Raw genomic sequence first — 22,186 nt, forward strand, 5'->3', positions numbered from 1 at the left:
ATAGCTATTATAGAGGTACCACATGCAATCAGTTGGATCTGTAGAAACTATTAACAGTATAAAGCTACCAGTCCACTGCCTCTATGTTGGATAGAAGGTATAAATGGCTGACTGTTTTACAGTGAATTCTTTTCAAATGTAACTGTCTAACAAAGTCAGGGAACAATTCTACAAGATACTAGCACTAGTTACTACTTGGTGAGAGAAGTGAGATTTAGTTTTAGTAAGTATTTTCACTTTATTTTACATGCTCCATCAAACAGCATCTTCTCTAAGATATAAGTAAATATGTAATTTTCATTTTGGTAAATCAAATTGTGGTAGTGGCCAAAACCAGTTGATCCATAAATATTTTAACTCTGCCCAAATAAGTTAGCCTTGTGTGCCCCACTGTTTGTTCAATAAATTATTGAAGTGTTTTATCCACCTCCATCCTCTGAATACTGAGTTATCAGGTCATGGCCATTTGTACTTTCATTCACATTAAACAATATCCTAAGTTGGCCATGTGTACATTAGTATTATCAGAAGGAAAAAGTAAGCTCCCCCAGATAATGATTCTGTGAAAGGTATAGACGTTGGGGTGGTCTCTGATGTCACAGGAACTGTTCTGCCTGCTGGGATTTTCATTGGCCTCTTCCAGCCTTATGTAGAAAATAGTGACCCTTGCAGTCATCTGTACACATCTTGTGCAACCCCACTGAGTCACATTCAGAAGGAGTCAAAAGATGTCTTTGGTTCATAGCAACCCTTCCCTCACTATGAGAAGCTGCATGCACACTCACACATCACACAGTGGCTGGAGGGAGAAGGGTCTGCGCAGTGTAAACCATCTTCTGTCACAAACCGACAAGCTCAGATGAGTTGAGAGCTCGTCGGCAGCCGTCCTGCTAGCTCCAGTGGGTTCGCTGTTTAACAAAGCTCCAGGAGGTGGCTAGGAGCGACTTCCCATCTTTGGTTTTTGTAGATTTATCTGCCTGTGATTTTGATTCCAAGAAACACTGACTTGTGTCAGGTGCCTGTTTGACTAGAAAGTCTCCTATTCTTCACAGAACAGGTGTGACTTGGCTGCGTGGTTAAGTACACTTCGACAGGCTGGAATAAAGCTCCCTAAGTGGACCATGACATATTTTCTAGTGTTTTCTCACCAGAATGGGATTGGGCTCAAGGCCCAGGAAGCTAACTCCTTGGTCACGCTCTGTTGGAGTGACATTATTTTCGGAATAAACTGGCCCAGGGTTAATCCTGTCTGATCGTTTACCCACTTTGCTTGTTGGGAACACCAAAAGGCATTCTGCAAACAGCCTCAGGCAGACACTGGTCTGCCACCAGAGCCACAAGAGCAGGCTCGTGTCCTTAGCAGAGTCCCCGGGGACCTGCTGTCTGTGCTTCTGGCACATTAGTAACGCTGAGAGGTGAACGTGGACCCCCCTGAGGGTCTTTTCCCATAAGTCCCTGGTAGAAACTCGTGGTGGTGGCTAAGCAACAGCTCGACTGAGCAGGCCTGGGAGAGGCTGGCTGCGCAGGAGCTGTGCAGATGCTCTCAGCTTGGGCGGGGCTGCTCCGGAGCATTTGACTCATGGTACTCCTAAAGCAAATGCGACCTTTAGGTAAAGGAGCATCAGAGGTGTTAACCCTGAAAGCTGGGCTCCGGGAAGGAAGGGCTGTGTCCTCGGAAGCGGACATCATCTGCTTTCTGCTGCGTCTGCAGAATTCACAGTGCAGAGAGAGTTGGGCTCATTCTCTCCCTCTCTCTCTCTCTCAATTCCCAAAGGCGGAGGATAATTATTTGTCACAGCCATATTAACTCTTAGGATGAGTGTCTAGACGGGGTTTTCATGCCTATGTGAGTGATCTGGAGAGTTCTCTTGGCTGCCCTGGGGGCCGATTGGTCAGGACAAAGACAGGGCCATTTTTCTGCAGTAGGAATTTACTGACACGAATTGCGAAGGGGTGGAAAAATGTGATCAGGGATCAGTGAAAAAGAGACCCTTTCAGGAGACTCACCGTGCTAGTGAAAATCACGCTGCTGTTTGAACAAATAGGGTCAACTTGTCATCGCGCCTGCCCAGTTCTGCCTGGTCTTCGAACTCACCCCAGAGTCCTTGTAAGATAATCATAGGACACATGGTAGCAGAGGATCCACACAGAAGAATTTTTATTTTTATTTCTCTTTTACTGCCTAAACTAAAAGCCAGCATGAGTTTCTCTGTTCACATGGAAGTTGCTCCTTCCTCTTGAACCTTGCAAAGTTGTCATTTGTGTCAGGGCTGAAAAATTTTACATGTGATCCCTTTTCTTATATAATTTCAGACAAAACAAGTCCAATACAAGGAAAAAAAATCTCAATGCTACCAAGTCCTGGCTCCCCAGGGTATTCTAAGCCTCTGATGGCTCTGGGGAAAGGCCTCTGGAAAATTCTCAGGCTTCCTATTGACTTTCCTGTGTCTGTTCTAAGCCTGATGGCAAAAACTAGGTGAGGTTTTCTGGAAGTCTGTGGAAGGTGATCGACGGCCACACAGATCTGCCTCACGCAGCTGAGGTGGGCGGCTGGGCGGCAAGGAGAGACAGAGTCAAGGACAAGAGAGCAAAAACCAGAGAGAGGGGTGTGTGTGTGTGTGTGTGTGTGTGTGTGTGTGTGTGTGTGTGTGTGTGTGTGTGTGTGTGTGTGTGTGTGTGTGTGTGTGTGTGTGTGTGTGTGTGTGTGTGTGTGTGTGGTGACGCCCAGGCTGCCTTCTGTGTCTCCAGAACATTCTCCCTCTAACGTATCCACTTAACTCTTGTCACAGGAGCAAACCAGACAATGGAAATACGTTCACTAGTAAGAAGCCTTTTTTTTTTTAAAGAAGAAAGCAGCACTACTTTACGAAGGGCTATTCAACCACACAGTCATGATTTTAATGCCACAGATACAGCTCTCAACAGCTGGGCAAGCACCTCCTGCCATCGTTAGCACGCTGATGTATGCTTGTTATATAGCGATGGATATAGCAATATATCCACGTCTGCATTTGTCTCCACACACTCTCACACATACAAACACACACATACACACACACACACACACACACACACACACACACATAGTAGAGTGATGGGGCCCTGCTTCACGGAATGTTCTAATTTCAGGTTCTCTTATCATTGTCACTGGGCTTATTTATATGAAGAGTTGAAATACGATTTGTAGAGTTGACTAGATTTGTCTCTGTCAAAACCGAAAAAAGCCTCAGAACTAGCGGTGGGTGAGCTTTGTGTCTCAGGACAGACCCTGCTCCTCGATGTGAGGCCAGGGGTGGGCGTGCACCTGCAGTCCCTGCCAGTGCGGGCATCTTCCCCAGGGCCACGGTGGCTGTTCCTGTCAGACCCTACGAATTTAGTGTATTTAAATGACTGTGCGTACGACTTGGATTCTACTTTTGTAAAACATAGATTTCCCCCATAGAAATTCAATAAATAAAGGACTTAGCCACTGAAGCAAGGAAGCAGAACTCCAATTTTTAACCTTCCATTGGGATCGAGGCTAGACCTGACCCACGTCAATGTGTTCTGCAGTTGGTCTTCCGGGGGGCGGAGGGTGTGGTGACCCCGCAGGCAGGTCCAGGACAGACTGTCTCTCTGGTCAGCAGTGGCCCCTGTGTGTCATTGAATGAGGCTGGAGCTGTAGCTGAACCCGTAGCTGCTGGACCTTGACAATGGGGGCTGGGCATTTTCACTCTGTTCCGGAGCATAGCTGGGAAATGTCTGTGCACGAGACATCTTGGATGGACCGAACCCGTGACCTGGAAAGGAGAAGAGAGTTGTACTGAGAAACAGATTCAGAAGAGCAATAGACAGACAGACAGACAGACAGGTGGATACACAGATAAAAATAATAACTAGGCTGGGCACAGGGGATAGGGGCCAATGGCTCACCCCTGCCATCCTAGCTACTTAGGAGGTGGAGATCAGAGGATCACAGTTAGAAGCCAGCATATTCAGGAAAGTCCATGAGACCCTTATCTCCAATTAACCAGTAAAAAAGCCAGAAGTAGAGGCATGGATCAAGTGGTGGAGCACCAGCCCTGAGTTCAAGCTCCAGTAAATGCACATGTGCATGTGCATGTACACGAGCGCGCGCGCGCGTGCGCGCGCGCACACACACACACACACACACACACACACACACACACACACACACACACACCCCTCCCCAAAGCAACCATTAGTCCTAGAAGACTGCAAAACTTCAATACTGAGCTTGTTGGAAGGAAGTTAGTAAAGAATATTTCACAATTTTGATCTTTGATGATATTTAAAATGTTTGCAGAGCAATGATTCCCCCAAATGTCTGTTTCCAAGAACTTTGGATGCCAGACAAGTAAAATTTCTAGGAATCTCAAATTTCCATCCTTCAGTCCTTCAAAAGTAGCAAAGCCATTCTCCTTACAAGCTATTTTTGATAGAGAGCTCATTAGCTGGATTTCTATTGTGCTCACTTTCCAGAATAAGAAGCAAATTACATGCTCTTTTTAAAACCTCCATGAACAGGCAGACTACAGTTCTCCTACCATCCATCACCAAGAATAAGCATTTTCCATGGCAGATTTAGAGGCTCCGGTTTGCCCTATGAGTTTGTGGGTCCCGGATAACGGAAGCTGGATCAGCAATGCGACACTCCTTGATGTTTACTGGAAAGGAGAAGCTATATCTTACCCAAAATATCCTTAAAGAAATTTCTACCTATGTTTTTGGTTGCTCACCAGCACAGCCTCGAGATGCAAAATTGTCAAATGCAAACGAGAACCGAAGCGATTGCTGAACACCAGTCCTGATGCCAATACCAGCCAGAAGAAAGACGCTCATTCGAAGAAAGCTTTCAGATGAACTTAACAGCAGCTACCCTGTCTTTTTTTTTAAGTTTTTTTTAAAGCAGTAATTATTCTTCACACTTGAGAACAACTTGTGCCTCATGGATGGACTTAGTGAAGAAAAATAGATGCAGCATGCACGACTTTCTTCAGAGTTGATATTATACTCAAAGGACAAGATAAATTTAGTGTGATTTCTGTGTGGCTGCTCTCCGGGGAGAGGGATCCCGCGAAGAAATCTGTTCCTGCAGACACGCAGAGCAGCTCCTCCCCAGGTCCGATCCGGGCCTCTGCCCTTCGCAATGTCATTGGCTTTAAGACAGTTTGTCCCATATGTCTGAACACACACACACACACACACACACACACACACACACACACACACACACACACACACACACACAACCCTTCAGCAACGGGAGCTTGGACAGGAGGGAAGAGATCCAGAAGAACTGGGTAGGAAAAGGCTAATGAAAACAGGCCGAACTGCTTGAGTGTTAAGGTAACGCCAGACCCCTCTAACGGAATAGACAGGAACCATGTTTTCTCTGCTGAGTGTCTGACTCTCACCACACACACGCAGGCCCAGGAAAGTGTGCCTCCCAATCCTGGAGGTGGCTTTCCCAGGCAGGTGCTCCTGAGCTTCCAGAGCCTTCTGTGCCTGTAGCTGCTGTATTTTCTCCTTCTCTCTTCTGCAACTCTATTTCTTTCTGGGGCTCTGCGGGTCGTGAGTTCGGCTCCTGGGCCACAATTCTCACTGGTTCCATAAAATTTTCCCACAGCGCCTAAAGTAGTAGTCCCTTCCTCACAGTCCCTTCAAAGTCCCCGCTGAGTCGGGTTCCCTTTCTTGGATGATTTCAGTAAGGGAGAATGAAGCAGAGCAATTGGAGATGGCGGGGCCGGGCAGGGGGGTGGGGGAGAGAGAGAGGAAGGGAAAGTGGGGGGGAAGGGGATACAGACCCCACCCTGAATCCACAATACCTGCCCCTTGAAGCTCTGCCTCTGCCACTCACCAGCTCATCTCTGGGGTTCTCAGTTTCTTCATCTGCAACTTTCAGATGGTAAGAAAAATGCCTTTGGCGTGGATGGCTGAATATGAAGTCGTTGAGTGAACCGGGCTGGTCCCAGCTCCCCCGGTTAGGGGTCCAGAGCCGTGGTGGTAGGCCCCAGGCAGAGGGCTGACCGGGCAGCCAGCGAACACGTTTGTACCAGGAGCTGGTACCTCACACCTAGATCCTTGTTCCTTTGGAGGCTGAGATTGGGAGGATTGTGGTTCAAGGCCAGCTTCAATGGAACAGTTCACAAGGCCTCTTCTCAACTGAGACCTGAGTGTGGTGGTGCATGCCTGTGAGCCACGCTAGGGAGAGCAGGACTCAGACATGCCTGGGAAGGAAGCAAGGCCTTACTGGAGAAATATCTAGTACAAAACAGGGCTGGTGTGGCGACTCAAAAGTAGAGCACCCGCCTAGCAAGTGTAAGGCTCTCAGTGCCAAGCCCAGTACCATTGTCACAAAGAGGCCTGAAATAAAACAGTGAAAGACCTGGTTCCTGCTTTGGGGTTTATTTTACTTTTTAAAGGTTTAGGGCAATGCTGGGGCATGCCTTTAGTTCATCTTACTTGTGAATTGGTAATTGGGAGGGTGAGGGTTTAGGCTGAACCTTCAGAAGAGCCTTTGCCTTTGAATACACGCCGCTCCACCTCCCAGGGAATCACCCAACCAGTGTTCCCAGTGCTCCCTCCATTCACAGGAAGATCCCGCATGAAGGGAGGCTGCTGACTGCTCCTAGGCCGTTAGCCATGCTGGGAAGGGCGGCAGACAAGGAGAGCAGATCAATGGCCACTGCTGTGCAGATGGCGATGGACAACCGGCCGAGCCCCCGCTGCGTGGCCGCAGGAGCACACCCACGTGGTCATTGTCATTCCTCTGCTCAGGCCACCCTCCCCCAGCACCTCTGGGCGCTGTCTCTCACGACTGCATGCATGTCTGCGATATTATTTTCTTTCAAGGTTAGCTGTGCTTGCTTTCCCTCCTCTGCGAATCATTTCTAGCCTAATTGAAAATTAATTTATGATGTTCCTTACATCAACCGACGATTTACTTCAGACAATTCGTGAACTAGACTGTTCAATGCTTATCGGAAAAATAACACCCTCCATCAGAACGGAATATTAGGAAGGCTTTGTAAATGCTGTTTGATTTTTTTTTTTTCCTTTTGGCAACCCTAAGCGTGGGAACAAAAGAGAGGAATAATTACGCATTTTCTCAGCATTCATTTGAATGGTGCCCTTGGGCACTGTGCATGAAAGCAAAGCAAAGCAAAACAAAGCTCAACTCTGTGGCTTCAATTAAAAACTCGATGGACCAGACCTGCGCACCCTATTCTAGGACCGTCCTAGCTGAACCCATCCTCCCGTGCCTCCAGCTCACTGGAGAGGTAGATAGCAGCTGAATGCACCCCAGGGGAGCTAAGGGATGCTACTGATGAACAGCCAAAGCCCATGAACCGCTGTTTGTCTCTAAGTCCTCTTGATTCTGGTTTCTACACCACTCTGTATTCTTATTTGCTTTCACAGAAAATCGCATTTTCTATCAAAATGTCCCACACGATGCTCATCTGGGAGATGAAACCATATCGTATTCAACTGTACTTTGAGATGACATTCATACCACCTCCTCCTCCTCCTCCGTGTCCCCGTGGTGTGCACTTTACACACGCCCAGAAACACAGCGCTACGCTATAAGCAGGACTTGCACTGGCAATGGAGAGCTTGCAAACACTTGCTCTAGTTTAACAAAATGATGGGAAATCTCTTCCCCCAACCCAGCAGCCTCCAGAGCCGGAAGAACAGGGAAGGGGAAGCCCTCCAGGTGACAACAAATCCATCCCCAAGAATTAAGAGCCCCATCCCGGACTGCACCCGTGTCCCTGAGCCCTTCTTCCTGCGTGCCTGTTCTCTGCTCTTATGAACCAATTTCACTCCTGATATACAATCTAAAAGGAAATTTATTTTGGTAAGGAGTCAGATGGGTCCCAAGGCATAAAACATGTGGTTATTAATTGGCAAGAGGAAATGGCCTAATGTTACTTAGTAATGACTTGTGTGTTAATGATCTTTGGTAGAATCTGAGAGAGATGAAAGGGTATTGTTACTTCAAATGATCAAACAAAATACTAACACAAAGCACAAGAGAAATAAGTAAATAGAGAAATCAAGTTCCCTAGTGAAGAAAGGAATTGGCCCTAATAAAGAATTCATAACTGGGCCTGCTGGTCAGAGAGGATACTACCTTCCTTCAGCAAGCTGCTTCTAGCGACAGTGAAGCAGAGAGCAGAGGGAGAAATTGGGGTATGGAATAAAAGCGTCTGAGAACTATTCCTCAGATGACTTGGATCCAGATTTTTTTTAAATAGAGTGTTTAATATTTATATTCTAACCTTATAGCTAGGTAAAAGTTAAAACTATACCAGAAGTCGAATCAACCCCAAATTGTAGTTAACTAGCATCTTACTTATAAGTATTACATGTTCATTAGCTACAACTTAGACACAACGACCACTGTCTGGTCAATATCTCTTCTACATAGAGTATTTGAGCTTCACTCCATTTCTAAAAAGTTAACACTCTGGAGCTTCTTTTGGTAAGATCCTGGAATGATTCAGAAAGTCTTTGGGAGGTTCCAGGTGGTCAGAAGCTTTCCTCACTTGAATAAAAAACTGAAAAACAAAATCCCCGGGGATGGCTCTCCAGGTGTGAGGAGGAGCCGCAGAAGGAGGCAGCGTGTGTGTGAGACCCTACCTCGAAAATCACCTACGCGGAAACAGACCTTGGTTGGGTGTGCGCCTCACTGACAGGGCGTCCACGTGGCAAAAACGAAGCCCTGGGGTCACTCCCTGCTCTTGCTATGAACAAACAAGACCCCAAAGCAGCAAGTACAGCGGAACTCATACCCTTGGATTTGCTTTAACTTGAAATTCAGACAGAATTATATTTTGAAAGATAAAGTCATTAGCTTTCTATTCATTTCATTTTACCATACATTTCAAGATTCTCCTACGTGCTTATAGTGTCCTTTGAACAAATTCAACTTCTCTACCATGATTTATAATTCTATATCTAATATCAGCCCATAAATTCTCCATAGCAAACAAATACCATTAAATGTATTATTTGGGTTGATATACCACTTACTTGTTTTGGTTTGCATGCATTTGATTTCTCTTGCATTTTAATTCTCATAATTATCTACTGGGATATTAATTCTCTACAATTGGGATCTCTTTATGCAACATAGCTGGACACTTTATTATTACCACTCACAGAATGCATTTGAGTAGTTACAGAGTTTGTAATCAACCTGTGTATGCAATAATTTGGTAAATATTGAAATGAAACAGTCTAAGTTGAGACAATAAGAGTAGAGAATTTATGGAGTGAAATTCATTAATATTGATGAGCAAGAGGAATGGAGAAATATTCTATAAGGAAAGATTCAGGTATTTAGTTTTTATATCATAAATATTTTATTGTGACTTTCAAAGGTTTGGCTATAATATCTGAACACGGTGCTAAGAAGACATAGATTGCTATGCATCTCCTCCTGGATTTGAAGGTAGTTCAGCAGTTTTAGCAAACAAAAAGTTAGGAGTATAAAGATCCTGATAGGAATGAAGCAGGGAGCTGCTCATGTTAATGTCCTACAAATCACAGGAATGCGGTGACAAATCAGCTAACAGTCCTTAAAGTCACACATTATGAAGACACTGGACATTTTTATCCACGACAGACCTTATCTAAAACTTAAAGCTAGTACAAAGAAACACTTTTTTTTCAAGTAGGAAAACTAGTACCCAAGAATATATTTCTGGATATAAAAAACTTAGGCAGTTGGGTGCTGGTGGCTCATGCCTGTAACCCTAGCGACTCAGGAGGCTGAGATCTGAGGATCACAGTTCAAAGCCAGCCCAGGCAGGAAAGCCTGTGACTCTTCAAAAACCACCAGAAAATTGGAAGTGGTGCTGTGGCTCAAAAGGTAGAGCGCTTACCTTGAGTTGAAGAGTTGAGGGACAGCTCCCAGGCCCAGAGTTCAAGCCCCATGACCGATAAAAACCCAAACCAATCCAACCCAAACCTACACACACACACACACACACACACACACACACACACACACACACACACACACACACACACAAACACAGGCAATCAGTAGCATTCAAAATTAGTTGCATGTATGCAATGCAAGGTTGACTCATGCTCTAACAGTGTTTTAGAGTCTCATCTCAGAATAGGCACATTTCCCAAGGTGCCTAACCTCACTCTTCTTTTCCTTTTCCTTCTCCTTCTCCTCCCTCACCATAGCTTATCATAATCATCTCCTCCTCCCCCTCCCCCTCCTCCTCCTCCTCCTCATGCTGGGTTGGAGATTGGAACCAAGGCCCAACCAAGGCTGGGTTGGAACCAAGGCAAGTGCTCTGCTCCCCAACTTTCCCTCTGGGTTGCCGACCCCCTCAGCCCCAACAGCGCAATCCTAATTTATGAAAGCAATGAAGGGTGGCGCTCAGAGGGTTGTTCCTTTTTCTTTCCTTATCTAAGATTCCTATGTCAAGCAAACACATTGAGAAAGGCAAAATGAATACTTTTCATTACACTTTTCACAGAGGACAAGACTGAATACACCACAGCGATCCCTTGGGCTGCCCACCTTCTGGCCAGACTTGCTGCAGTGTGGATGAATGCAGGAAGAGCCACTGAGGCCCGCCGGTTCTTTAAGAAAGCCTCAAGAGATGCTATACCTGGGCAGTCGGCCCACTGACAGCAGGAGCAGGGGCTGTCCTGCTGCTCCGGTGGTTGTGGTTGCTTGTTAAACGTAGTGAACTAAACGCTGGGAATACTTACATTGCAGCTTGTGTATTTCAATGCTGTGAACTGGCCTGTCATTTGTGTTCATTTGCTTTGTTCATGGAAACACTTTTCAATGAGAATGAGACTCCTTACACGATGTATACTTTCTGAGGTCTAACTGTAACATTATCAAAATTATTGAGTATTAAATAAATTTACGTAAGACACGGTGTTCAGAAAGTTCAGACTAAACTGGCTCTCATGACATTATTTTAAATGTGCAGTCAGGTTTTTATGCAATTCAACATGTTTGTTCTATGATTGATACAAGCTTTGCATTTGGTCTAAGAACTTCTGACGTGACTTTAAAAAGTTAAATATTGTGTCCAAAACTTGCTCGACTTGACAAAGGTAAGATTTCTCATCATCCTTTCTCAAAGGACAATGACTTTCATCACTGCCTACTAAATTCAATAAAGTCCTCATAAATCAAAATGGAATATCACAGTCAAAGTTTGCCACAGCTTTTCCTTTTCATGGCTGGCTTTCCAAAGCCTTTTAATCATCACAGACAAAAGTATCTCCTTAAATATGTGAATATTCAATGTATATATTTATACATATGCCCTTTGCTAATTTTATAAAGTCTGACTTTAGATTCTTTACAGTTTGTCAGTATGAACTTGGCCCTCATTGTTTTGTAATAATGAATACAAAAGTCGTGACAGCAGGCAATAGCAGATGGGTTTGGGAGACAGAGAGAAATAAGCCATGGAGAGTTTGTCACACTCTACTGAGAGGACAATTTTTTCTAGTTGGAGACAGAAAGTGTCATAATGATTTTAAGATGGTGACTGATTGAATCAGATTTCTAGCTGTTTCCTTTTCTGCCATATCATATATGGTGGGTAAAAATCTCTCCCAGACAAAGCAGTCTCTCATGGTTGATGACTGGAGAGTGGAGAGCAGTTTGGATTTATGTGCATTCCCTAGAGTTTCCTTATAACTCTTACTCTTTTCCAACTTATCAGTAATCATCCAGGACCTGACAAGACAGGCGAAAATGGCTGGCAGACAGGTAGACAAGAAGAGGAGAGGGGGGCTTGGTGGGATGGGGAGCTAGAAAAGTTTATCTTCACTGAGAAAGTTCTGCAACTGCTTGCTATAATAAGATTCTGTCTTCTGGGTTCTCAATGAGAATGATTAACTCTACAGTAAGTTCAAAGTCTAAAACTTGCCAATGAGTAGCACCAACTAGTCCCAGGGATTGAACTTGGGACCTTATGCTCTTACTTGGGCACGCTGCTCACAGTTGGTTCTCTTCCACATATCTCCACTTCCATGGCTGAGCAATTCCTATTAAACAAGATTTTACTGACTTGAGTAGGCAGTGATAAAAGTCATAGTCTTATTCCTTCCTTATGCATTCATGGTCAGTTGTTTTTATTTTATTGTCACTGTATGGTAGAATATATTTTAGTTCTATTTGCTAACAGTGTCTATCACATCTAAGACTTGTCTGGTGGGACCTTTGGGTGTTTTAAGTATATTATCAAATTTAGGGATAATTCTACTTTTCCTACATGCATCCACATTTCTTTCTCTTGCCTTACAGTATGAGCTCAGAATTCAAACAGCATTCTGAATATGAACTGAGTGGACAACCTTGTCTCATTCCCAGTTTTGTGGAAACACGGGCTTTCCCCCATTTACTGAATGGTGGCTACAGGTTTGTCCTATACAGACTTTATTATTTCCTAGTTTCTTCAGAGCTTTTATTATGACAGGATTTTGATTTTGTTAAGGGCTATATATTTTTTTCTTTATGTACTGATACAATCATACGATTCTCCTCCTGGATTTTATTTATATGCTTGATTCAATTTGCCCCAAATTCCCCAAATCTGGGGGTAAATATGGACGTCCAAGTATTTCAGGCATCCGTACCCCTAAGTATAGACATTGCCAGAAAGGAACCTTTCCATACACCATTATACTTAAAATGCCATGACTGAGAACAAAGAAAGAATATTGAAAGCAGCACCAAAAATTGTCAACTCACAAAAGGAAAAGCGTCAGAATTACATCAGACTTCTTAGCAGAACTCCTAAAAGCTGGGAAAAATGGAACCATATCTTTCAATCCCTGAAAGTACATAACTGCCAGCCAACATTGCTATACCTGGAAAAATTATCCTTTCAAGTCATTGGAGAAATCAAGATTTTTCTACGAGAAGCACAAAATAAAAGAATTCATAACCACTAAGCTGGCACTGCAGAAATCAAAGAAATCTGACATACTGAGAAGAAGGAGGAAACAGTCACAAACATCAGAGCTGTGGGGGGAGGGGACGTAGGTGTCATAAGCAGAATGGAAGAACATGGTAATGAGGGAAGAATCAAACCAGATGAGCTCCGTTTCTAGCCTCTGTGTCTTTGCTGAGAAAACCGGGCTGGGCTCAGCTATGATGTGTGCAGGTTCTATGACAGGTTCCTCTATCCCGTTAAACAGCAGTTTCCTTTTCTGTGCATTTGGCTAATGATGGTTGACTTGTGAAGGTTTAACAAGATGATATGCTTGAAGTTCCCAGTGTGGGTTATTATTTTTGAAGGTGGAAATAAATGCAGTACTACTATGATATGAGTCTGACTCTATCACTTTCTCTAAGCAGGGAGGATTAGAAATGAATTCTTAGAGAAAAAAATTAAAGAGATTGGATGCAGTTGTGAGAGAAAATGCATGAGAGAGAAGTGGGGGGGGGGGCGAACACTGCCAACACCTTGAGATTTCTGGGGCTGACATGGTTTACTGTGTGAGCTGAGGCATGGTACAGAGAAGGGTTGCAAGCAAGTTTAGGAGTAAGAGTGCGGTGGGAAAATTCTATACCTTTATAGAAGTTTTGAAAAAAACTTTATATATTATTTGGGGGGAGGAGGGCATGAGATAAATTGGTATTTAAGTCCACATTATGTAACTTAAAATCTTATGGTGTCTTTTAAGTGTAAAAATGGAAATGACATTATCAATGCTCCCAGAACTGTTGGAGATTGAGTGAGATAATACAATTGAAATAATGGGCAAAATAAAGTACAATAGATTGTATCAAGAACATTTCACTTACTAATTTTTTTTTTTTTTTTTACATTGAACTCAGGGGCTGAGTGCTATAACAGAGCTTCTTTTGCTGAAGGCTAGCGCTCTACCACTTGAGCCACATCTCCAGGTTTTGGTAGTTTACTGGAGATAAGAGTCACATGGACATTACTGTCTGGGCTGCCTTTGAATGCTGATCCTCAGATCTCAGCCTCCTGAGTCGCTAGGATTACAGGTGTGAGCCACCTGCACCAGGCCACTTGCTTTCTTTTATTCGAAACTTTGGTTTGGATGCTTAGTTTTCTTTCTTTTTTTGGGGGGGGGGTCTGGTTGTGGGGCCTGAACTCTGGGCCTAAGCGCTGTCCCTCAGCTCTTCAGCTCAAGGCTAGTGCTCTACCACTTGAGCCACAGCACCACTTTGGCATTTCTTGCTTATGTGGTACTGAGGAATCGAACCCAGGGCCTCATGCATGCAAGGCAAGCGCTCTACCACTGAGCCACCTTCCCAGCCCTGGATGCTTAGTTTTCTAAACCAATTAGGCTCTGATAAATTTAGAAAAACCTTCCTTTAGAAAACTGAGGTTTAAAGGTAACTTGTGTTGGGGACCTTGGCCAGATGAACCCAATAGTTGAAACAAAAATCTTTTAACTGTGACATTCTCTTATCACCTGCACAAAAATGAGTGGCTTTTGAAATGAAGACATCGTTCACACCTCTCTAACTTGGTGCTTGTCAAATGGGTTTAAGTAAGACAAAACTAGGGAACAGAATCTTGTCCATTGCCAAGAATGAAAGGGAAGCATCTTTCTTCTCTAATCAGTTTTCCTTCCCTCTGCACTGAAACTATTTTAGTGATTAATACCCAGCAACCCAATGGTATATTGACAGAAAACTGAGTGGAGGAGAAGGGAAGGAGAATTTATCTTTCTACCTATCATCTCTCCTTGGTCCACAAGCCAGTAAGGAAGCTCTGTAGACCAGATGTCCCCACCATGTCTTGGATCCACCATTTGCTTCCTGCTCCTTTCCTCTACCTAGATGCTCTCATGTGTGAAGAAGTGACCCCTTCCCTCCCTCTGTCCATCCACTGCCACTGCGATCAGGTTGATCTTGTGATTTCAATCCCCTAGTTTAAGCAAGGTCACACTCTCGACCACACTGAAGATTCGTAGTGGTAGTTCCAAGAACACAGCTTTGGGATTCTTTAGTTAACCCCCATGAAAAAAAAATCCCATCAACTCCACTCCCCTACAGCAAAAGTCTATATAAAAACATTGTTTTGCTATGGAAATAATGGCCTCCCTTCTAACTCGATACTTCCTTTTGATGAATGTATTCCTAAATTGATTGAACTCTGATTCACCCAGATGTGCATTTAACCAAGCACTCCTAGTGGCTTCGGATGTACACACTTCTCTGGTCTCATCTGGTGTTTTTTTTTTCCTTTTTCTTTTTCTCATTCATCTCAACTTCAGCTCTTAGCTAGCGAATCCCTGCATTTCCCGGGTGGGCTCCTGTAGGAAGCCTGCCTCCTCGTCCTTACTCCACCTGCACTACTCCACTCTGTTTTGTTTGTCGCCCTGTGTTTCTCATCTTAACTCGCTTCTCTATCCTTTTCTGTCTCCTCCACGAGATCAGGCTGAGCTTGAGGACAGGAAGCTCTTTTACCTCTTGTGACTTTGAAGTCTTGTAAAGCACCAGGCACACAGCAAGCATGCAATAAATATTGATGAGTAAGACTGCAAATGCAGACAGCATCTTAGTGCTGTGTTCAGAGACAGCAGCACACAGAGCGCACACGTCATCGCAGACTTTGCCTTTTGTGTGTTTGATCATCAGTAATTAATTACCTGTTGAGTCAAAGTAATGCAATTATATGATTTGGCTAGGATTCATGGGGAAATAAAAATCATTCTGAAGGAAGTGGTACTGTGGTAGAGTAGTAACCTTGGGCAAAAAAGTTCACGGACAGCACCCAAGTCCCTGAGTTCAAACCCCACAACTGACCAAAAAATTTAAATTGTATTACAAAGCTAGGCAGGGCACCAGTGGCTCACATCTGTAATCTTAGCTACTCAGGAGCCTGAGATCTGAGGATCATTGTTGGACACCATGTTGAGCAGAAAAGTTACTGAGACTCTTATCTCTAAGAAATCAGCAAAATCCAGAAGTGGAGTGTGCTTCATGTGGGAGAATGCCAGCCGTGAAAAACTAAGCAAGAGCTCAAGTCCTGAATTGTAAGCCGAGAACTCCCCGGCCCCAACCCAACTAAATAAAGCTAACTTGGATCACCAAATGTGTGCTGTAGGAATAAATATGAGAGTGGAAACATGATTAATGTAGCTTCATTATTATGTGCAGTCCCCAGTCAAGGAGGCAATTTAGATTTCTTAAAAAGTCTAAACGGAAGTGTGTTTACTGGGAAAACAAGGCAGTAAAACCAATCCTGTGAAAGTTGGTTGGCAGACGGTTTCTCAGAAGTCCTGGGACTGCAGCAGGCTTTGAGCAGAGGCACGGATTGCCTCTGTTCCCCATCATCTCTTTATTTGTAGAGTCAAAGAATTCAGGTTAATTTGTTCCAGGATAAGTCAAGTGACGGTTCCTCTGAAGAAAAGATCAGACAGGATTGTTTTGCCCAGACAAAATACGATGTTTTCCTAAACTTGCAGTTCTGCTCTTGTCACAGGACCTGCATCAGGTCCGCTGCCGCCAGCCTTCTCCCTGCAGTGCTGAGGCTCAGAAAAGCATCACAGCTAATGCTGTGCTGAGAGGAGCAGCCTGCCCGAGGTCTCCGAGCATGCCCCTGAGCCAGACTCTGCATGTACTCCATGTGCGTCCTCAAAATGGTAGCAGGGCAACTTGTTAGCTTGCATAAAGGGCACAATCTTAGACCCTTTCCACGTCTTGATAGTGTTATTAGTGATGTTTGTGATTCCTATGTTCCCAGCAGTGCCTCTGAATATTTGCTGGATTTTAAGTATACCCTTGTTTAGAAAGATGGCTGTGTTTTAGTGAATTCCTTCTTTGATCTGCAATATACATCATCTTAATGCAACGACTTACACAAGAGTGAACGATTGAATAATTTCACAGGAAGCTCAAGAAGTCTATAATAGTCAAAAGAGTGTATAGAGATAATGTCTAGAGAACAGCAAGTCAGGTAAATGTCCTGCTTACCACTTACATTTATAAAAGTCAAGTCAGTCATAAATCCCAATTAATTTCAGTAAAGACAGTTCAGTCGCCCAAAGAGTTGTTTGAATTATTTCTTATAATCCACAAAGAAAGTGTCTTGATGGACAATCTCTTTGCCTGATAATTTCTCTAACCAAAGACTAGCATGCTGTCAACTTAAAGATGAAACAAGGAAAACAATCAGAGGGCTCATTTGATTTTCACAGGGAAAAAAGGAACATTTATGTTCACACAAACACAAAGCAGAGCAAATGGACGATTCCTGTGGTTTTTAGAATCGAAAACTTTTATCCTGTTAGAACCATTGTTACAAAAAAAGGTGAAGCAGGTTTTAATTATGAATATGGAAAATTGCTCTCGAAGATCTGCTGCCTGTCAAAATTGCTACAAGATACTAGTGCCCCACCTCAAGAGGGCACCTGGAAAGATGGAAAATAAAGACTGCAGGGTAAATAGCCTACATGCGGTGATGATTAATTACCACCGAATGTGTCTCTTAACAGAGTTTTTTGGCTAAGATAGTTTCCTTTTGTTCTCTGTAATAGACAGTTGAACTGGCTGAGAAGACACAGCCATTGGGTATTGTAGAATCCTTTGTTCCTGACTTCTAGCACGCAGGTGCAAAGCAGCACTGTGTGGCTATAGATAGACAGACGGCTTGCAGACTTTGAGAATTAGCCTGACTTGTCCCTCTGACAACTGTATGACTGACTCCCTTTCCCCTGCATTCTAGGCCCATTTTAACACTTTGTATAACTTCTCCAGCATGGCTGACACATGATTTTATTCATAAAATATGTGATAGCATAATATATGGACTCTTTTTGTTATTCTGACATTGAGATGCTTTTGAATGATTAGGCTTTTTAGCTTAATCTGAAGTCTATGGACTAAGTCCAATTTGCAGTGGTAATTAGGTTCTTTTATTTTGCTTGCCTGCCTGCCTGCCTTCCTTCCTTCCTTTTCTTCTCTTCTAGTCTCTTACATTCCCCTTCCTTCCTTCTGTCTTTCTTTCTTTCCTTCTCTTCTATTCTCTTCCATCTTCCTCCTTTCCTTCCTTCCTCCCTTCCTCTCCCCTCTTTCTTTCTTTCTTTTTTCCTTCCTTTCTTTCTTTCTCTTTCTTTCTCTCTTTTCTCTTTTCTTCCTTCCTTCCTTCTTTCCTTCCTTCCTTCCTTCCTTCCTTCCTTCCTTCCTTCCTTCCTTCCTTCCTTCCTTCCTTCCTTCCTTCCTTCCCACAAGTCCTGGGGCTGAACTCAGGGCCTGGGTGCTCAAGGCTAGCAATCTACCACTTGAGCCACAGTACCACTTCTAGCATTTTCTGTGACTAATTGGAGATAATAATCTCATGGACTTTCCTGCCTGAGCTGGCTTTGAACAATGATCTTCAGATCTCAGCCTCCTGAGTAGTAAGATTACAGGTGTGAGCCACCAGCACCTGACTTTGGTTCTTTCTTGAAATCCACTGTAATATGCATTAACAGGGGAACAAAAACCTACCCACCAACAATCCCTGATGACATGGAAAGTTACCCATGGTACTCTCTGCCTTTGCTTTCTCCTAAAAATATTATTTTAGATTTGCCTAAAATCTGAATAACAATTCAATGGTCCAGAACAGTGTATTTTTTAAATGTGCAGTGATTGACATCTACTTCATGGCTTAGGCTACGTACAGAATATCTTTAAAAAGGGTGACACATGACATTTTTTGTGCAGTATTACTCGTGTACATGTTCCATGTGCTAATTTTTCATGTTTTACATCAGAGATGACACCCTAAGGTAACAAATCCCTAACGTTTCTGTTAGTAAAGTGGTCACAGATTTCTCCTGTGTGTAATTTGGTTCTTCAGCAGGGTGGGCTGGAGCAGGGAGGGAGACAGCGAATCCCAATCTGTTCATGAGACCACTTAGGAGTCATGCCAGTTCTTTTTTTTTTTTTTTTTTGGGTCCAGTCGTGGGGCCTGAACTCTGGGCCTGGGCGCTGTCCCTCAGCTCTTCAGCTCAAGGCTAATGTGCTACCACTTGAGCCATACCACCACTTCTGGCTTTTTTTCCCCCTGCTTATGTGGTGCTGAGGAATCGAACCCAGGGCCTCATGCATGCAAGGCAAGTGCTCTACCACTGAGCCACCTTCCCAGTCCTCATGCCAGTTCTTTTTGATTTTTTAAAATTTTATTGTAAAGTTCTAATTGTCTAATCTACTCGATTCTATTCGCCAGGCCTCAGAATCATCCAAAGGATTTGTTCAGAGCACTCTCGTGGCATTCCCCTTAACCCCAGTTTTTGTGGTCCACGGGAGGGGGCCACAGACTTGCCCCCTGAGGTGTCGAAGCTACAAATTTGGGGGCCATATTTTCAGAACTACTGGCCTACATTATTTCTAAATCTCAACAAATCTAAATGACTCATGAATGAGAATAACAAAAGAATGCCCACAATTAATATTCTCCCAACAATGGCATGTAACTTGGCACTTTTGATAAGGAACAACAGGACAACAGGACAAAATGTTGGACGTGGCTCCAATATTTATCCTCTTTTCTATTTGGATGTGTGGTGGACTTGATTGGCCAGTGTTTACATCTGAGAAAGGTATAAAGATACTGACAAACAGCGGTATGAGTCTCTGATTGAATAGCTGCCTTGTAAAAATATTGATCCCTAAAGCTGGTGACAATGGGACTCTCATGATTGATAAATGAAATCTACATCATAATCCTGGAGCTCCTAAAATTAACCCAAAGTGTATTTGTTTAACTAATCTAGCTTGTTGGTGGCCAAAGAAGCAGCTATAAGATTCATGTTTTACATTGTTTTTCTTGGTTCATGTGTTTTGAAGGGGACTAGCCTATCTTCCTGCTTCATTAATTATACTGGGATTAATATGGCATTTGGTGTAAACACTCCAAAGTACATTTGCTTGTAGTATTTGACCTTTTACATTATGAACCATTGGATGGAATGGGACAAAAATTTAACAAAAGCTAAAAATAGTGCACTCATAATTTTTATAGTTCATTCAACTGCCTTCCAAAAAGAATATTTAGTCAGTAAAACCATCTAAGTTCTCATAAATAAACTAATTTTCTAAATTATGGGAGTACAATAATATTATAATCTTTCCTACCAATTCTAAACAGATTTTTTTGCAAAGAATAAATTACAATGAATTCTATTTGTAAAGACTAATTCTATGTAGCTGGAGAATTACTAGTCTTGAAGTTAAGAGGATCCCAGACAAGGAAGATATTTAAGTCAGTACAATAAAAATTTCATCAAAAACTTTAAAATAGGCCCAATAAACATTACACAGAAAGTACACAACAAACACAAAGCCCAATTTTTCCTTCTAATTATTACCTTAACAACACATACCAAACTAGGTCCACATAGTTTCAAAAACCAAATAATGGATAAGATACATTGCCATAATGCCATTTCCCTTAATAATAAGAGGAAAACATTACTTGAGGGGACATAAATTCAAATAGCTTTTCTATGGATTATTCACATATTCATCCCCTAAGAAATTGCAGTTAGGCCTGCAAACCTGTAATCAGAATTTCAAGAACCTGTGCCTTGATTGTGGACTGACTCCTCTCAACAATTGCCGTGTATATGCCTTATGCGAAGAAGATGTACTGAAAGATAATATAGACTGTTTATCTCTTTTGTTTGTGAGAGCTCTCTTTATAGTCATAGGTTTGTCTTAGTGAATGAATGGCACTGACAATACCAATGAATTCAGTTGAAAATATGTCACCATGGCCATGTGTTTCAGAAGGGGACACACGCTCTTCACAGTGCCTGGATCATTTCATCAGAATTGTTACTCCTTGGATGGTTCCTCCTCATGCTACCTCTCAATGGCTGTCAGAGCTACCGCCTCCATCTCCTAGTCCTTCATGTAGGTATTAGGGATGGAACCAGCATGTGAGTGCTCATGGACTTCTACCCTTGAGATGGAAATACTTTCTCTGGTGGTGAGGGCAATGGTTTCGCAGTGCAGGCCACCAGGAGTTACCCATGCCCTCCTTCCTGGCAGTCCCTTAGTGGGTGGGGCTCAGACTCTCCTTCCTGCACCTCTATGGTGGTAGTGAAATTGCACCAGGCGGGGAGTGCTCCCAGGAGCACTGGCTTCTACAATGCAAGGATCCACCTTGCTTTCGGAGCAGAAAGTCCTTGCAGCTCCCCCTGTTGCCAAACTCCATTCTGCATTTTCCTGCTATCCCGTGGACACTCATTTTGGTAGTTACCTCTCACAAAGTCAGAGTTGGGGAAAAACTGATACTCATCAGTGCTCATTGGCAGCCTGTCAATATCACAGCCTGCAAAACAAATATATACATGTATATATTTATGTATATATACACACATGTATGCAAGAATATATGATTCATATATGTATGCATACAAAGCATACATATACATGTACATATATACGTATTCATGTGTACTAGGAAATATATTGGACTTAGGAGTTTCTTTTTGTGGTGTTGGGGATTCAACCTAGGACCTAGTGCTTTCTGCACAAGTACTCTTCCACAGAGCTAGGATGCAGCATGACTTAAGCTTTTCTGAGGAAGGGTAAGAGGTATTTCAGTTGTAATTTTGTCCCAAATCTCATCCACTATGGCATCATTTTGCTCATAGGTTGAAGAGAGAGATAGCAAGAAAAATCCTCTCATGGAGTTCATGTAAGAACGTGTAAGTGCAGACACAGAGCGATTCCTGAGCACATGCAGATTATATTTCAGTATACAGGCTTAGAAACAGAAAACATGGAGAGCTTATGAATTGTGCCACAGTTTTCATATGACCCTTTAAAAGTCTGTTTTCAATAAGATAGAATTAAAGGGAATAACTGAGAGTAAATACCCATGTATATATATATATATATATACACACACACACACACACACACACACACACACACACACACATACATATACATATATATATATATATAGTTGTTGCTATAGGATACAAGAGCTCTATGATCATGTCAATAGATGGAAGAATTTACCATTTGTTAATTTAATTGAAAATTTCTAAAGCTCAGTTGACACAGAACCGACTGGCTTAGAAAGCACAGGCCTAGCTGCGTTTCAATGACTCATGCCTGTAATCATAACTACTCAGGAGGCTGAGGTCTAAGCATTGCAGTTGGAAGCATTCTGTCCATTCACTGTCCTCGTGAAAA

General features: G+C 43.1%; 1 protein-coding gene across 1 annotated transcript in view; it reads right to left on the reverse strand.

The window, feature by feature from the left end:
- Positions 1-2,624: 2,624 nt before the first annotated feature.
- Dok6 (docking protein 6) overlaps positions 2,625-22,186 on the reverse strand; it is a 275,916-nt gene continuing 256,354 nt past the window's right edge. Inside the window, exon 8 of the mRNA XM_070028977.1 lies at positions 2,625-3,779. Coding sequence (XP_069885078.1) covers positions 3,640-3,779 — 140 coding nt within the window. The 3' untranslated portion in view covers positions 2,625-3,639. The remainder of the gene's footprint in view (positions 3,780-22,186) is intronic.

Source organism: Dipodomys merriami, unplaced genomic scaffold (assembly GCF_024711535.1).
Source record: "Dipodomys merriami isolate MVZ:Mamm:240054 unplaced genomic scaffold, mDipMer1.0.p SCAF_2, whole genome shotgun sequence".
Lineage (NCBI taxonomy): Eukaryota > Metazoa > Chordata > Mammalia > Rodentia > Heteromyidae > Dipodomys > Dipodomys merriami.